The 16,911-nt window shown below is 43.5% G+C and overlaps 2 protein-coding genes across 2 annotated transcripts; one reads left to right on the top strand and one right to left on the bottom strand.

Annotated features, from left to right (window-relative positions):
* Positions 1-1,057: 1,057 nt before the first annotated feature.
* On the bottom strand, positions 1,058-1,894 carry LRRC10 (leucine rich repeat containing 10). Its single transcript, XM_017822084.1, has one exon. It carries the CDS (start codon positions 1,892-1,894, stop codon positions 1,058-1,060), a length of 837 nt encoding a protein of 278 aa, XP_017677573.1.
* Positions 1,895-6,413: 4,519 nt separating this feature from the next.
* Positions 6,414-16,883, top strand: LOC108500837 (cathepsin E-A-like). The gene is made up of 9 exons (XM_017822156.1): positions 6,414-6,515; positions 6,679-6,856; positions 8,896-9,013; positions 9,513-9,631; positions 10,098-10,297; positions 10,952-11,074; positions 11,944-12,088; positions 14,301-14,399; positions 14,491-16,883. Exons 1-9 carry the CDS (start codon positions 6,433-6,435, stop codon positions 14,668-14,670), a joined length of 1,245 nt encoding a protein of 414 aa, XP_017677645.1. The 5' UTR covers positions 6,414-6,432; the 3' UTR covers positions 14,671-16,883.
* The last annotated feature ends 28 nt before the right edge of the window (positions 16,884-16,911 follow it).

The raw sequence follows: 16,911 nt of genomic DNA, 5'->3' as shown, positions 1-16,911 counted from the left end.
CTCTCCACTCGTTACAAAAGCTGTCTTTCAGTAAATACAATAGAATCAAAAGTTTAAAATTTCATTTTGAGCCAGATTTCTGTATTACTAGATTAAAGCAAAGTTTCCTTTAAAGAAAAGTTAGTTCAGTGCAGTTTGAAGGGCATCTAAACTGGTCAGAGTTGCAACCTGGAGAAATACCTGGCTGAAATCAGCTGAGTAAACTTTACCTTAGCTTCAGATTATGTGCAGGCCTATAGTAGCAGGCTCCTAGCCCTGGGTTTTATTCATGCAAGTTTACCTTTGCTGCTCTTGTGTTTTTGCTGCTTTAGTCAGACTTTGATTTCCTTCTTTGCTACTGCATGAAAACTTGTCCTTACAGCTGCCCTTACAGGCAGTGGTGTTGGATACAAAAACTAGCAGCAAAGCCTCTACTTTCCTCACCATCATCTGAAATGCTGCTTGACAGTAACAAAGTTGCAAATTTTGCAGGAAGAAGGCAGCACTGATAAGAGCAGAGCTCCCTGTTACCTACGTGCGGTGCAGTTTCCTTGATAGTGCAGCCAGGGCTCCACTGCCACTTCCCATGTGGCAGGCATGGGAATCTTCAAGCTGTTGCTGCGTTTCAGGTAAGTCATTTGAGACAAATGCTGTGGGTTGCTTTAGAGCTGTGGCTCTCAGGAGTGATCACCTTGAGCATTGGCTTCCAGCTGAGCTCAGACACCAGCAAGGTGAAAGCGAGAATGAGCCCATGGGTGAAGAGCAGCAAGTCCATACATGCGCCGTGCAATCCACCCATGGAAAACATCTAAAGTAAGTCTTCACCTCTACCGTGAACTCAGTGGTCCCGTCGTGGGAGGAGGAGGAAAGGGAGGAATAAGTCTGCTCTAGGGGTACTGTGCGAAAGAGCAGGTCTGTACAAGAGTTTTGCTGTCACACAGCTCCAAGCCGCTGTACCTACCCCTGAAGACAAGCCAGGCAGTGTGGTGGTGCCTGGACACCAGCACGCAAGGAAGAGGTAGAGGTCAGGCGGTGGTGTGGGTGTGCTGCCACGTTCGCCAGAATGGGAAGTTGAGCATCAGCAGGGCTCGGCTTCTGGCTTGGTCTTCGCGGCAGGAGGTAGCAAGGGTTTCTCGTCAAGCGTGATATCTATCACTGCCCCGGACCGCTTGCGGGGCTCAGGAGTCTCCTCTGACCACCTCCCCACCCTGCGCACTCCTTTGGCCACTTTGGGAGCGTTCCTGCAGGGGTTGTGGTCATAGATCACCAGCTTCAGGCCAGGGAGGTGAGCTAGGCTGGGGAAGAACCGGATGGAATTGCGGTCCACGTCAATGACCTCCAGAAATGGCATGTTCAGGAGCACAGGAGGAAACTCAGAGAGCAGGTTGCCTGACAGCCAGATGGTGCGCAGCTCCTGCAGGCACTGCAGCTGGGGAGGGAGTGTGCGCAGTGCGTTGGAGCCGGCGTGCAGGGTCTTCAGCAGGCTGAGCTCACACACCACCTCGGGCAGGTACTGCAGGCAGTTGGACTCGATCCAGAGGGTCTTGAGGTTCTGCAGGAGCCGCAGCTCAAGGGGCAGGCTGCAGAGCTTGTTGTTGCCCAGGTAGAGAATGCACAGCTGCTTCAGTGTGCACACAACTAGGGGCAGCGCTTTGAAGTTGTTGAAGTCCAGTGCCAATATCTGCAGGTTTTGCAGCTGCTCCAGCTCGGGGGGCAGATGGTTCAGGTTGTTGTCGCTCAGGTACAGCTTAACCAGTTCCCGAAAAGAGCAAATGTGCAGAGGCAGCCGCCTCAGCTGCCTGCCACTCATATCCACCATTTTATCCACTGGCATCTCTTCTAGGTCTTCTAGGAGGTACTTCTGGCACTTGCTGGAGGGCACAAAAGCAACTATGGCTTTCAGATTGTTGCCCATCCTGGGATTTTGTTTTAGGATGGCCGGGACTGTGAGGGACAGGGGCCCACCTTGGTTTTCTCCTGCTGTGCACTAGCCTGCCAGTAACTCTGTCTTCCCAATATAAGGCTTTGTTTACAGGGCACCAGCCGTTAATCTCAAGGGCTCTGAAATATTTCTGATAACCGAATGAGTGTTTGGTGATGGGGATTATAGACAGGTCTCCCTCTCTCACCCACACTCCCACTCACTGCCTCCAAAAACATTCCTTCTTGCCTCTTCTTGCGCACTGTAAGTGTTCTCTGATTTTGCCCCAAACAGTCACCCCAATGCCCCAGCTCCTACCTCTTGCTCTCACTGTGTGGCCAGTAAGGGCAGTGGGGGTTGGCTTGGTAAAGTAAATTCTACAGAAAGCCAAATTTTTAAACTCAAATGCTTAACTTTTATGAGACTTTCAGCAGAAATGTCAAATATAGTCAAATTGTTTAAAATACCAGTCAATATCTGACTGACTTTCCAGACAAGTGGCACTTTCAGGGATGTATTTTGCAAGGTGCCACATAGTTTCAGAGTGTAACTTGCCGCCCGGTAGTTATCTTAAAGCTTTAACACAGATACTTGGTAAACTGCTATCTTGAGCTGTTCTACTATTTATGTTCCCAATTTAATGGTATTTATTATAGGCTCTGGCACTCTTGGCCTTTTTCATTACATTATGTTTTACTTTTTGTCTCAATCCCTATTTAATGAGCTATCACAAACTGCCAAGGCTGTTCTCCATATACCTTTCTACTGTGCTACTGTAGTTCCCATGTCTGTACCTAAACTTGTCAAGAAACTCCCATGGATTTAATTCCATCAAGATTTTCACTTGTTATGAGTGAGATAAATATGATGTTAAAAAGTTACATGACAGTGTAAACTGTTCTCCTCCTTCTCTCATCAAGACCCATTTTGCTATTCAGATCAGGAGTACCTCTGATTTCTAGGAGGAGCATTCCCATGTGGAGGAACCTCTGCATAGTTTGATTTCTTGAGCTGCTGCTCTTTTAGGTTTTCTTGGGGATTCATGTGTGTCCCTGCCCAAGGCGGGGGGGCTGGAACTACATGATCTCTAAGATTCCTTCCAACCCAAACCATTCTATGATTGTCCTACCTGTCTGTTGGCTATGGCTGTACCATGAACCTTGGATGGGAGAAAATTTTCTTCAAACAGTCTGCAGTTGTTTTCTGGGCATAAGTGCTGCACTACCAAAATCTGTGACTGCTGAAAGCCACACGCTCTTGGAAAAACAAAAGGCAGAGCAAACAGAAGATTGAGAAAAAGGCAATATCAAACAGTTAAGGTGGCCTCTGGATCTCTAGTCAAATCTAATAGAGAGCTCTCTACTATAACTTGTTTTCAAATGTAAGTCAGGTCTTAGCTATCAATTGGATATAGGCTATAGGATGTTTACTAGCCTTTTCCCTGCAAGATGAGTGGCTGTGCCATGCAGAAGTGATGCTATGAAATGTATGGAGGGCTTCCTCGGGGAGGAGAACAACAGGGAGGGCATCTGGGAACCAGTATTGCAGCAGGATGGAGAACAATGAGTCCTGAGACCTGAGTGCCATAAAATAGGCATGGATGGAAAAGCTGAGCAGAGTATCAAGCCTGGAGAACAAAGATAATGTCACATTCATCTGTGGTGGTGCTGTGGAAGAGAGGTGCTGAAAATTCCCTCTCTGGTGACAGAAGGCAGGACGTGCTGTGCATGGCATCCCAGCAGCAACAGGCCAGTTCGCACTGAACAAACACCTCCAACCAGTCCCTTCTTTACTGCTCTAACACCACGTACCCTGTCAGAGGACCACCGTGGGGAATGTGTAATTTCTGGATTTTGCAGGGCATCCTTTTCCAAGCAGTTACCCTGGAATGTGATCTGACATTTAAGAAAATATTCTCATTCAGTGGGTTGTTGTATTTGTTTTCATTTCTAAGCAGCTGTGGCACCTTCTAAAGGCAAGGGTCCCTCCTCCTAAGGCACTGTAGGTTACAGTTGTGGAAAACCAAATGCATTTGGCATAAATAATAATGAATTTACATCCATGGTGAAGACATGTCCCTTAGACAAATCTTTTCAGATAACCTGCTAATCAGAACAACATGAAAGTGTAGGTACGAATATATTAATAATATAGTGTAGGCATATTTTTCTCAATAATCCATATATAGACAAATAACTTCACAATGTACTCTGTCTATAGACAGAAATAGGGATATATTTTTTCTACTTGAATTATTTCTACTTAATGGAACTTTTAAGCTGCAGATAACTGTTTCTTAGGGATCCTCTGGATTGTAGTTTAATCATTATTCCAGCTTATCAAAAAAAAGTCATGATGACCTTCTGTTGCTGTATTTTGTACCTCTGTTAGCTAAATGACTGTCTGTTTGGAACATACTGTGAAATCAGGGAATTTGGGAAAGAATAACCTTCATATGTGGATTAATAAAGGGCTACACTTGCAGTAAACTGAACAATCATGTTCTTTCTGAGAATCAAGGACTCGGTGGAGCCTCTAAGGCAAAGGCAGTCTCCTCAGTAGACCCAGGTGGTGTTTTGAAAGCCACTTCACGTCTTCGAAGTTATCATGATGCCCTCCAACATGAACATTAATGACTTCCCAGAAGCATTTCTGGCATTTGAGGAAAAGTTCAAGTGATAAAGGCATTCAGCACAGACATTGTCTTACTCTTGTCAAAGTGACACTGCCCTACCCCGGGACTTGCTGTGCATCAGGTGGCAGTGGAGTCTCCTTGAGAAATGCCTTTGCTTTCTGGAAGTTCACAAATGGCCACATCTTTGCTGACCAGTCTCATTTCCAGCATCCAGCTCCTGCAGCTCAGTGGTTGGGATGACTGTGGGACAGAAAATGTGGATGTTCACTGATAACTTGTCTAAAACCCCCGAGTCCAGAAGAAATGGGGAACATTACTCAGAGCTAGATAATTGAACAAAACATCACAATAAAGTAGAAATCAATATGCATTTTTGAGATTCTATTATTTTTTGAAACAAAATATGGTAATAGAGATGCTGGTGCTTTTTCAGATCCAGAGCTCTGCACACAGCTGTGTGATGACACCATGCTCAGCCTTTGCTGAGTTTGTTTAGCCCTCACAATTTTGGAGGTACATTAGAAAAAGCAAACTATGTATTTCAAAATCCAGGAGACTAATGAATAGAGCTCTAAACTTACTGATTTTAAGGTTCTCATGCCCATTCTTAATTAGTCTGACATAACAAGGGAAGAGATTAAAAGGAACAATTTTTAAGAATTTCTTTAGGATATTCTGATAATGGTTTGCATTTCATTTCTTTAAAGTCTGTGACAGGCATTTAGACCCTGTCTTTTCTCACAAACACCATGTGTTTTGTTTTTTCTGCTGTTTTTTCTTGACTGGAGCATTGTTGCTAGATGATGACACCTGCCTCCTCCATATCCTTGATATTCACTCTTAGCTCCGTGCTGTCGCACATCTGCTCTCTTTTGGGAGGATTACCTAGTTCCAGTTCACCTTCACACGGTGAGCAGTTTATTTTTAATAAATGATGTGTTGCAGGGGAAAGAATATTGTTGGTCTTTTCCCAGCCTCCTACCATAGTACTTTGAACAAAAATGGCTGTTTATTCAAATTTGGCTTTAATATATGCTAGGCTGCAGTATGCAGTTGCTTACCACACTTTCTTGTGTAGAGGAAAGATTCAAAAAGTCTTGAAAGTAAATTGCAGACTCGGTGCTGAGCTTCTTCCCAGGCAGCTAATAGGTTTGGGGTTGCAGTCTGCCAGCTCAGAGTCTCTTTTTGACACCATTATTTTTTTGAAGGCTTGACTTGAACCCAAGTGTCAAGAAGGGGTGGGAGCCACTAACCTCAAGAAACTCCCAGGAAAATAAATCGAAGCGAGCCCTTCCAAATGTCTTGCTGAAAGGTGTGCAAAGCTTCTAGCTGTTTATTACTGTATGTTGCAGGCTACTGTGTTTTTTACTTTGAAGACCCATTTTCTGGGGTGGCAGTCAAATTTATGTTTAGACTGGAGTTCTCCCATAAATAGGGAATTAAACATGAGCTGTTAGGGGGTGACTTGTCACAAGCCCATCAAACGTCTGTCTGCTCGGCCCTGCTGAAATGTCTCCCTGCAAAAGGGAAATGGTTATATGTTATGTTCTCTTTCTCCATGTTGAACACTTCTAAGGGATTTCTCACTAAAGCAAGCTTGAAAAGCATGAAGTCCTTGGACTGCTTCCTCTTTCCCATGCTAAGAGGAGCCAAGCTCACCCCATATATCATATTTATGTAAAAGACATTAAGGATTGTTATGAAAATGTCTGTTTGTGCCCTGGTTATCTGTGCCTGAGTAGTTCCACTGGGCATCACTATTTGCACAATCCAGTGGTTAATCTGAGGGTAAATTAATCGGTTTTCTGCCAAAGCACTGACCTCCTGCGATTGATTGACCTGGCGAATGGCCCTCTGCTGACAACAGGCCATAAAAAAGGGACTTCTGAGCAAAGGAATGTCAGACTCTGAGCCACTTGGAACCATGAGAGTGATACTGTTGGCTGTGGTTTACATCCCATTCATCCTGGCCATGGAACGGTAAGAAAACACATCTGGCATTATGTGTCAGCTGGCTTCCCAGGGTGACCTGTGCCTATTGCTACTTGTCTCAAAAAAGAAACATTTTTTAAAGAAAAGAGTATATGGGAGTTCTAGAATGACGAACCAGTTATTTTTTTGTGTGTTTATTTTATTTGCATAGAATCCCCCTGATTCGATTCAAATCTATCAAGAAACAGCTGAAAGAAAAGGGAGAATTAGAGGATTTTTGGAGGAACCACCACCCTGATGTTTTTGCTCGAAGATATCTGCATTGCTTCCCTGCAGATATTGCTTTATCAGTAGGAACTGCTTCAGAAAGGCTGTATGATTACATGAATGTAAGTACAGTTTTGGTAATGCAATCATTAGGACTCATTGTTCCAATGAAGGCAGATTTTTTCCCAGCACATTTCAGATCTACTCTCTCAATGAAATTATAGGGCTTGAGGTGTCTTGTTGCTCTATGCTATAAATATTAGATTATAAAAAATCGGTTTGCCAGTCTGCAAAACAAAGCACGTCTAGATCTAGGTTAGCTTGTGACCTGGGTAGAAAGCTGATGTAGTCTAGCAGTGATAGTCCTGTGATAAGTTTTATTTTTGTGTAGATCTGTATTCAGCTTGGTTGGGTCCCCAGAGAAATAATGGGTTTGCCTGTATCAGTCTTGGTGAACTATCAGGTTTTTGGTAGCAGAATCTGATTTCTTCACTTAGTGGTATTCTATTTATCAGAAACTAGGATGTTTGTGTGTTATAAAAAAAGCATCCCCCAAATCTCATTTATTTGATCACGTGGAGTCAGTGATAATAAATCTAAGTAGAGTTTTTTATTTTTCTGCTTTTATCTCTGGAGTTTAGTGTGTATTAAATAGTGGAGACTGACCTGGGCCTCATACTAACCTGGCTGAATTTACCATCTAAACTTAAAAAGAAAATACATGAGATTCATTGGATCTCAGGCAGGCAAGTCAGCAGGTCAACCATTTTGTAAGGTATCTTTCCTGCATTTAGCATTTTATCCATTTGAATAGTCTCTGTTTTCTGTTTTACTTGGTTCTTGTGTTGTGCTTATCTAAAGGAAAACTAAGTTGCAGAAGTGTTGTAAAGGCTGCATCTGAATAGAGAACAGAATGGAAGGGAAGGCCAAATTCGTTCAGCAAGAACTTCTGACACTTGAGGGCCTTAAAGAAATACCTATGTGAAGAAGAACAAACATTTCAGTCTGCTTTAAAGCTTATTTCAAAGAGGGATAAATCTCAAAATGATGAATCAAAACCCCCTTCCCTAGCATACCCATGTAGCACCAGGAACAGTTTTGTGGAGGTTTTATTGCAGTGCGTTTGTGGTTTTTCTGGTTGATATTTTGGTTGGTTGGTTGTTGTTGTTGTTTGGGTTTTTTTATGAACATCCCTTAGAGCTGCCTCAATTTACAGATTCATTGATAAAGGTTTAATACAAGAGGGAATAAAATTCTGCTATATAACTGGATATTCCCTTAAATGGCATGCTTGCTTGCCTTTTCGAGATTATCTCATTCAGATCATAAACTGCAGGCTCAGAAACTTCAGTGTATTAATTAAGAAGTATGCACTTGAAGGTACATATTCAAATATTTGTATTGCTGCACAAAGCTTGGCACTAGCTATTGCTTTTCTATCTGTGGTTGAATTCCAGAAATGCCTCTTCCTAAAAATAGATCTCTTAATGCTGAAGTGCTCTTCCAGGGCCAGATAGGAGCACTTAAACACTTGTATACGGGATGTGGATAAGCACTGCACTCCATCATTCACGTGTTCACAGATTATCTCAGTCTCAATTGGTATCCAGGGATGGTCAGTGGTTTCTTCATCCGCTGGATGAACTTTGTTCAGTACATTAGGAACAGTTTGTGCAACACAATACTTTTTTGACTAGCTATGCTAATTACAAGGGAAAAAGGCTAGCCACATATGATTGTTTGTGCCACCGGTCAGAGCCCTCTGAAGCCAGCAGAGTCAGATTGTGCTGACTTTGCAACACTGATTTCTTACTGACATCAGTATGGAACAACCTGAAAGACTGTATGGTCATGTGAGAGCTTGTCTTGGGGATGACCTTGCCACCTCTGAAACCGGTGCAAGAGGGTTTGTTGACTCAACTGAATATTTGCTTAAAAGGCTTTAAAAATGCCTCACCATTGTGCATTCAGCTGGAGTGAAATCTGCTACCTGAAGCCACTCATGGAACCAGACACACTTGCCTGTGGTGTGCATTTACATTTAAATGAAATTGCACAGACCCCCCTGAGAAAGCATTGTGTGATGCTCCCAAGTATGCTTCTTCCCCAGGAATAGCTCCGTGGAGGCAGCTGGGAGCTGACGGGGCTGTTCCTCCCCCAGGCGCAGTACTACGGAGTGGTGAATGTCGGCACGCCCCCACAGAGGTTCACCGTCGTGTTTGACACCGGCTCCTCCAATTTTTGGGTCCCTTCTGCTTATTGCATCAGCGAGGCGTGCAGTAAGAAACATTATTCTCCCTTGTGCTCCTCATGTCTTGGACACTTTGACCACTTCTCTTTTCCCAAGGAGCTTGCCTGCAGCAGAGATTTGGAAGGGAAGGATTTGGAGCATCCCTTAGGGCTGGTCTCCTCTCCCCAGTTTTCTCCTCTGCCTCTGCCCCTCATGTCATCCTGCAGCCACGACAGGTGCCAGCTGCAGCTGCCAACTGTCCTTCCAGACCACAAGGTGCCTGATGTAACAGGCATGAAAATAGACCTGGGAGAGCTGCCAGAACTGGTGGAAATGCCTATTTTTGTTTTAATTTGTCTTTAAAATGCAAAATAACCTCTCAGGTACAGAAAAACTGGTGTGCCCTGCAGGGGAACTGAGGTGCCTGCAGTATTTCTATAGATACTTTTCTCATAAGAGAAGCAAAAATCTCATCTGGTTCTGCACTGGGGAGCAGGTGCATTGCTGGGACCTTCCCTCAGTGCAAAGATATAATTTGTTTCATGTAGGGGTGCACCAGAAATTTAAGTCCTTCAAGTCGGATTCGTATGAGCATGGAGGGGAAGCCTTCTCCTTGCAGTACGGCTCGGGACAGCTTCTGGGCATTGCTGGCAAAGACACACTGCAGGTGAGCATCCACCTAAAATGGGTGTCAGCCTCCAGGTCAGCTGTTTTCAGGCAGTTCAGATACTGGCCTTGCTCTGGAAAACTTTGCCTAGTTTAGGCAAGGGTAGGGTGAGGTCCCACCTAGCCATGTACTGAGGGTGTAGGTGCTGCTCCAGCTTTGGGCTATCAAGACAAATCCCTAAGATTTTATTTTCATTTCTGCTTGTCTTCTTGGGTCTTTGTCTGTCTGGGTTAATGAACAAGCAGCCTCAAAAGTAAGGCATTCTAAGGAATTGGTGCAGCCTACTTGCCAAATGGGCTCCTGTTGTATTGGTGCAAGTCACACAAGGATATCCAGGTTTTATAAACTGAATGAATCCATTTATATGGATCTGAAATGTGACTAATTTCTTGTAATTGATGGTGTCATTACTTTCAAAGTTCTTATATATTTTTTTTATTTATTTATTTTCTTTTGAACCAAACAGATAAGTAACATCTCCATCAAGGGACAGGACTTTGGCGAGTCAGTGTTTGAGCCAGGAACAACTTTTGTCCTCGCCCATTTTGATGGTGTGCTGGGCTTAGGCTACCCCTCCTTAGCAGTGGGCAATGCTCTGCCTGTGTTTGACAGCATCATGAACCAGAACTTGGTAGAGGAGCCAGTCTTCTCTTTCTATCTGAAAAGGTCAGTCTTTAAAATGGCACTGCCAAAAAAGAAGTAAATTTATTTTAATTGTTGATAGAAACAACTGTACCTCTGTATAAAGCTTCAACTCCAGAAAGTAAATTCCCCCATTTTTTTGGTTCTTGATGTTGGGTTTTTTTTCCCAATTTGACTCTGAAAAATATAGCATAAAAAAAAAACTGTTATGGGGAGGACCATGACTTTTTGGATAGATTTATTCTTGTTGAGCTGGTCTCAAAGAAAAGAAAAGCTCCCAGCTCAGACTCACCATGTCTATTGCCAGAGGTTTCCTTCTGGCCCATGAAGATGAACAGAAATGCTGTCCTAAACCCAAGTAGTCACATTCCAGAAAAAAGTTGTTCCCTACTCTGGACCTAGCCACAACTCCACCAATTTCTCTAGTGTTTATTTTGAGGTGAGAGTAGCAACTGTCTCAACCTGCTCCTGATGCCTACCTTGGCAGCCTACTCAGATGTCTTCTCAGTCTTCTCAGATGTTGTTTGGGACATATGCACTGATAATTTAGGAATAATCCCTTTCAGCCAACCATATCTGAGTTCCGAAAGGGTTTTGATTTGTCTTTTGCTTTTTAAGAGCAATCTCATGCATGCTGGCACACTCCCATGTCTGTGTTACCTTGTCTTCTGCTTTCAGAGGAGATGACACTGAGAATGGTGGTGAGTTGATTCTGGGGGGGATAGACCATTCTCTCTACAAAGGTTCAATCCACTGGGTCCCAGTCACTGAGAAAAGCTACTGGCAAATACATGTGAACAAGTATGTATATGTGTGTGTATGTATGTATGTATGAAAAACCTGGTAAAATCTGCCTCCCCATGTAAAACCTGCAGAGATAGAAACACCTAGTGATGCAGATGCAGAGGACTCAGCTGCAGTGTTTTACCCTTGTGCCTCTCAAAGAGGGGGTACAATAGGATGAGGCTGGGGTTTGTTAGCTCTCTAAATCTGCTGTGACATGGGTGGCTGGTTTCTGAGAGAACATATTAGTATATTTTAACTGTTAAGAGGTTAAGGCACCCACAAACTGAATCCAGCTCTGGGTCCTGCTCTCATCTTTCCTGCTAACTTTGGTCCAAGCAGTCAGTGTTCCTTTGTTCTTCCTCTAGCATGCTGCCTAAATTGATGAGAATACATATCTGTGGGTGAGGACAAATTCATCAGCAGGCAGCAAATGATTAGTGATTAGGAGTCCCAAGAGAGAAAAGTGGATCCACAGACATTCTTGTCTTTAGCAAAGCTTGGCAGCTAGTTTTAATCGTTAAGGTTGGAAAAGACCTCAAAGATTATCAAGTCCAACTTTCAACCCAGCACCACCACCATGTGCAACGCTAAACCATGTCCTCAAGTGCCATATCCACATGTCTTTTGAACACTTTCAGGAATGGTGACTCTACCACTTCACTGAGCAGCCTGTTTCAATGCTTTACAACCCCTTCTGTGAAGTTTTTCCTAATATCCAATCTAAACCTACCTTGGTGCAACTTCAGGCCATTTCCTCTTGCCCTGTCACTTTTACCTTGGAGTAACTTCAGTCTGTACTCTGGTACTTTAGCTAGCAATAATATGATGTTTCAGTCACAGTGCATATGCCATTTGCTTAAAGATGCTTTGTTTTTCACTTGCAGTATAAAGATCCAGGGCCGGGTGGCATTTTGCTTCCATGGCTGTGAAGCCATCGTTGACTCAGGCACTTCTCTTATCACTGGACCCTCTTCACAAATCAGGCGATTACAGGAGTATATCGGGGCAAGTCCATCAAATACTGGAGAGGTAAAAACTGTACAGACAGAAAACAGCCAGATGGGAAGGGAAACTGGTATTTGGTGCAAAGAGCTTATAGGGTGAGAAAATAATCAAAAGAATTGGTTAGAAAGGTCTCAACAAAAGCCTTGTTTCCAGAATAGCACTGAACTCAGAGCCAATCTGTTTTTGACTTATCTGCCTTACTGCCCCAGGCCTTCTCCCAAACAGTCACCTCTTCTACCATACTCAGAACTGGTATGTAAGGAAATAGGGAGTACATTTGTTTGAGGAATTGATCTGTACTCTGCATGAGAGATAATTTTCTTTTGGAAGATCAGAGGATTTTCAATGTCTCCAGTTATAGCTGTTGGCTCTCCCAAGACAGGAGGGGGTTGGTGCTGATGGCCAGCCACTTCAGCATCAAATGGAAAGGGAATGGTATTTAAATGACAGCCCAACTGTGGCTTCACTGGCAAGACCTCTCATTGTCACCTTGCCATGGAGCAGGTGGTGTCGTGCAGGGCTCCTGGGAGGGGTGTGCATCAGTGTCACTCACAACAGTGGCTCCTGGCAGATGAGTCACAGGGTGCAGGACAAGACTTGCTGTCTCTTATTCTTCCTCCTGAACCTTATTCCTCTTACCCCTTACTGTCTTCCTCTTTACCTGCTGCTCTCTCCTGCATCCCCCTTGTTGACGCTCCCCACCACTCCTTCCTATCCCTGCCTCCAGGGAAAGGGCAGCTTACTTCTACTGTGCCTTATTGCTGGCCCTTGGCTGACTCCCATAGATCACTAGCACGTTGCCACAGCACCAGTGCCCCAAGTAAAGCTGCCCCATATGGGTTCTGTTAACTTTGCATTTGTCTTTATCCTGACCCAAAAATGCTCTCGGAAGAAAATGAAGAGTATTACAGTTGCCCAGTGCACTGGGCAAAGAGCAAAGATGAAAGTGGACTCTTTCAGACACATGCCAAAGAGTATGCTTTGATAGCAAGTTGTTTTTATATTGGTACACACTAATGAATATAGATAAAATATGTATTTCCAATGTACTTATACTAACATAATATAAACAAGGAACAGGTCATTGCAGTATAAGTTTATATACTCCAGTGCTGGCATAAGAACACAGCTGGCATCTCAGATTCTGCAAAAAAGTATCCTGAAAATAAGACTTTCTATGACTGATCTTTTAGCAATCACAGACAGACAGAGTAAATTGGCTCAAATTTATCCCAGTAAAAATGAGTGTATCCATCAATGATTTTATGAGAACTTTCATCTCTTTCCAGCAAAGATTAATTTTTTCTGTATGTAAAAGAATTATGTCTTGCTTCTTGTATCCTGCAAACCATTATACTGGCGGTTTTTACCCTTGTCCTCTGTATCCCATGGTTTATTTTGTTCTAATGGTATGACACCTGGTAAGTGTACACAAGATTAAGGGTTATGGTTTCATAAAGCAGATTGAAAAACAGCAAAGAGCAGATTTTTCCTTCAAGGAAGCCTCTAAAACAATGACTTTAAACACTACAGCTTATAACAACGATCCCTTTGAGACTTGGAGCATTCTGCAGGACCATTTAACACACCAGTTATTTCATGAAATAACTAGAAAGGCCAGGAAATTATCTTCTGTGTTACTGTAAGTGAATGTATTATTTATGGAAATTAATGACCATGCCAGAATTTAGTCCTTCTGCTCTTTAAATTCCACTCTAAGGCAGAGTATAAGTATAAAGTGCTCTATTCCACCCTAGCTTATTTTTTCCCTAAAATGATGGTGTTACAGGAGGACGTGTGGTGAGCTGCAGCCATAGGGTGCTTCCTGTGTGGCTGGAGGCAGCTCCCTCTGGCCGGTCAAGGCCAGAGTGTTGGTGGACTTTTGCTCAGCAGACCTTGCTAATGTAGACTTGCTGGGGATCACACACTCAGTTTTCTTTCTGAGTTGTACAGGCAGGGCATCAGAGTCCCCCTTCACCTCCTTCCCTTTGGGATTTGCAGGGATTTTCATCAGCCCTGGGTCCCTAGGGGCTTTGGTGCAGTGGTTTGGGCTGCTAGGCTGGTTTGACCAAGTACAGGAACTGGAAAGCCCGAGGGCAGTCTTGGGCTATAAGTCAGCCTGATGCTGTTTCTCTGTAGTAAATTCACCATTACCTGCTGCAAAACTCTTGAATTCGAAGGGTAATAATTAAAAAAAGACAAACTGATCTCATCTCAATCAGTGCATCGCATACAGTTTCTTGTAGACTGCAGAAGATTGTCAAGCCTGCCTCACATAAGCTTCACGATAGGACATCACGAGTACAAGCTGACAGCAGAACAATACATCCTAAAGGTTTGTATCTGCAGCCTCCTGCTCCCTATTCCTTGCTTCCCGAGCTGGGGCTGGAGCAGGCTGCTGCAAGGACACGTGCTTTCCCTTTCAGGAGTCTATTGACGACCAAACCTTCTGCATGAGTGGCTTTCAGTCTCTCGACATCCCCACTCGCACTGGCCCACTATGGATTTTAGGAGATGTCTTCATGTCTGCATTTTACTGCATTTTTGACCGTGGGAATGACAGAGTGGGATTTGCAAAAGCTGTTCACAGGAATGATTACTACTGAGTCATAATAGCATCTATTCTGTCTTAACTCAAATGTTAATGTAATGATCTTCAATACTGTGTGAAGTAGGGATTTTACTGAAACTTCGGACCTAAATGCATGCTGTGTTTGCCCCCCTCCAGGTTTTAGGGACTTTGCAGTGATCTTTGTCCCAAATGATATAGTTTGGTTCAATATCTATATGTTTATAACCAAGAAACAATATTTCCTGAGTAACTGATGGACAGCGCAGCTCTCAGGATAAAGCAGAAAAGCTCAGCACTCAGATTTGCAAAAGATCAGGAAGAAAAAAATGCTGAACAGTGCCAGTCTGACAAGACAGCAGTTACGAGTGGCGGAAACTAATCCCAGTTCTGCCTGGTCTGGCTATCCTTTTTTTCTTTTTGTTTGCTAGTTTCCGCCTCATTTCCTATAACTTTCTTTTTCCTCATCATTTTCCATGGTTTGGATTCTGCTTAACTTTGTTTCCTTAGTGCCAAGGAAATTCTCTTTGAATTATCTTGCTCCAACCAGCTTATATAAAGGGGAATTTGACTGTGACCTGTGTGACCACTAATTTTCACTACTGTTCCTTGCACACAATTTCCTGCTCCTTACACCATCACTCAAACCTGCTTTTCCCCTTAAGTTTATTATTGATGGATATTTTTCTATTCTTCTTTTGGGTCTCAGCATTTAACGTCCATATCTTAGGTCAGATGCTGCTTTTAGCATCTGACATCTCTGTCCCTTGGTGGTGGGAGCAGCTGGAGCTGCATCTATTCACACTACAAAACCCAGATCGCAGCCAATGCAAAGGCATAGTACAGTTCCCTCCCTCCACCACAGATGTGTACCATCACTAGACATCTACTGCCTCTTGCTCAACCACCTCTTGTCAGCCTTGGCAGCTGTTTCAGATGAAACAGCCACAGGCAGCTGCACTGATTTGGCAAAAGAATATTCACCAAAATGATATCCATTGGAGCATTTGTTGGGATTGCTAAAACTGATACTACACCACTATACATGAATAAAACTTAAGCAAAATCTGCTTTGGTCCTAGTGCTGTTACAGCTACATTTTATATTTTTTTCAGTGGTTCCAGTGCTGGAGAGGAAGGGGAGGAGAGGGTGTAACAGCAATTGAAAATTCATATTGCTCTGTGTTCTGGATTGGAAAGATGTGATATGTTGGCATACGTCTTCCTAAAGCCAAAAAATGTCCGCAGCCCCAGCCCTGTGCACTGGGCACCTCCCCAGTAGGGCAGAGCCGTGGGGAGCTGGAGACTGGCCCCATGGTGGCATTGCTGGGACAGGGGTTTGTGGCCCCCAGGGCTTTGCTGCTGCCATCTGCCTGGATGTGCTTAGCACAGACTAAAGTCAACACCCATTGCTGGCCTTGGCAGTATTATGATCACAGCCCCTTAGATTTTGAGGCTTCAGTTGTAACACTCGGTAAGTATTACTAAAGCAAGACAGTTTGCCTGTAGATATCTCTGACATACTGATCTTGCCTTCCAGTATGAAATACTCTCCTGTGCCTGTTTTCATGACTCTCTATTTGCAGCCACATTGTGTTACACATTTGGCATCCAGGCTATTAACCTCCAGCAAAGAAGACTTTGCTGCCAGCTGTCTCTTTCTGCAGACAAGATTGAGCTGTGTGAAGTTATCATGTATTTTAGGCCAATCTTACCTTGATTTCCCTTTGTCCTTATCACTGTTTAAGAATGGATAACTTATATGAGCTAACTTATTTATCTAGAAAATGTTGTTTGTTTGGTCATAAAACAAGACAAACAAACATCTATAAAGCTCTATTCCTCATTTACAGTAGCAGGGTATTTTTGTTTTCTCTACTATGCAGCAGACTTAACCCTCTGATACATTTCCATTATTTCTAAAATACTTATATATTCCTCAAACATGAGCTTGCAGTCAGAAATCTGTTATTTATGGCAAAGGTTTTAAGGTTGTTGGGACATGTCTCTGCAACCAATCAGTCCCAGCACTGACGTCTTGGCTCTATGAATTTCAGTGTGGAATGTGAACACAACCTAGAAATAGGTGGAAAATCAGGCATCACGTAGAGGGACTGGCCCTCTCTTTGTTCTGATATATCTGATCCTGCTCGAGATTAACACCGTTTGATAGGAGCAAGCTGCTGCTCTGACCTAACCTGGCCCCATTCTCTCCTTTTCTAGCTTTGCCAATTTTTGTAATCTGTGTGATTGTTCCTGGTAGACATCAAGTTGACTTG

The sequence above is a fragment of the Lepidothrix coronata genome, unplaced genomic scaffold (assembly GCF_001604755.1).
Source record: "Lepidothrix coronata isolate B3197 unplaced genomic scaffold, Lepidothrix_coronata-1.0 Scaffold95, whole genome shotgun sequence".
Classification (NCBI taxonomy): domain Eukaryota; kingdom Metazoa; phylum Chordata; class Aves; order Passeriformes; family Pipridae; genus Lepidothrix; species Lepidothrix coronata.
This window is presented reverse-complemented; position numbering and strand designations above follow the sequence as displayed.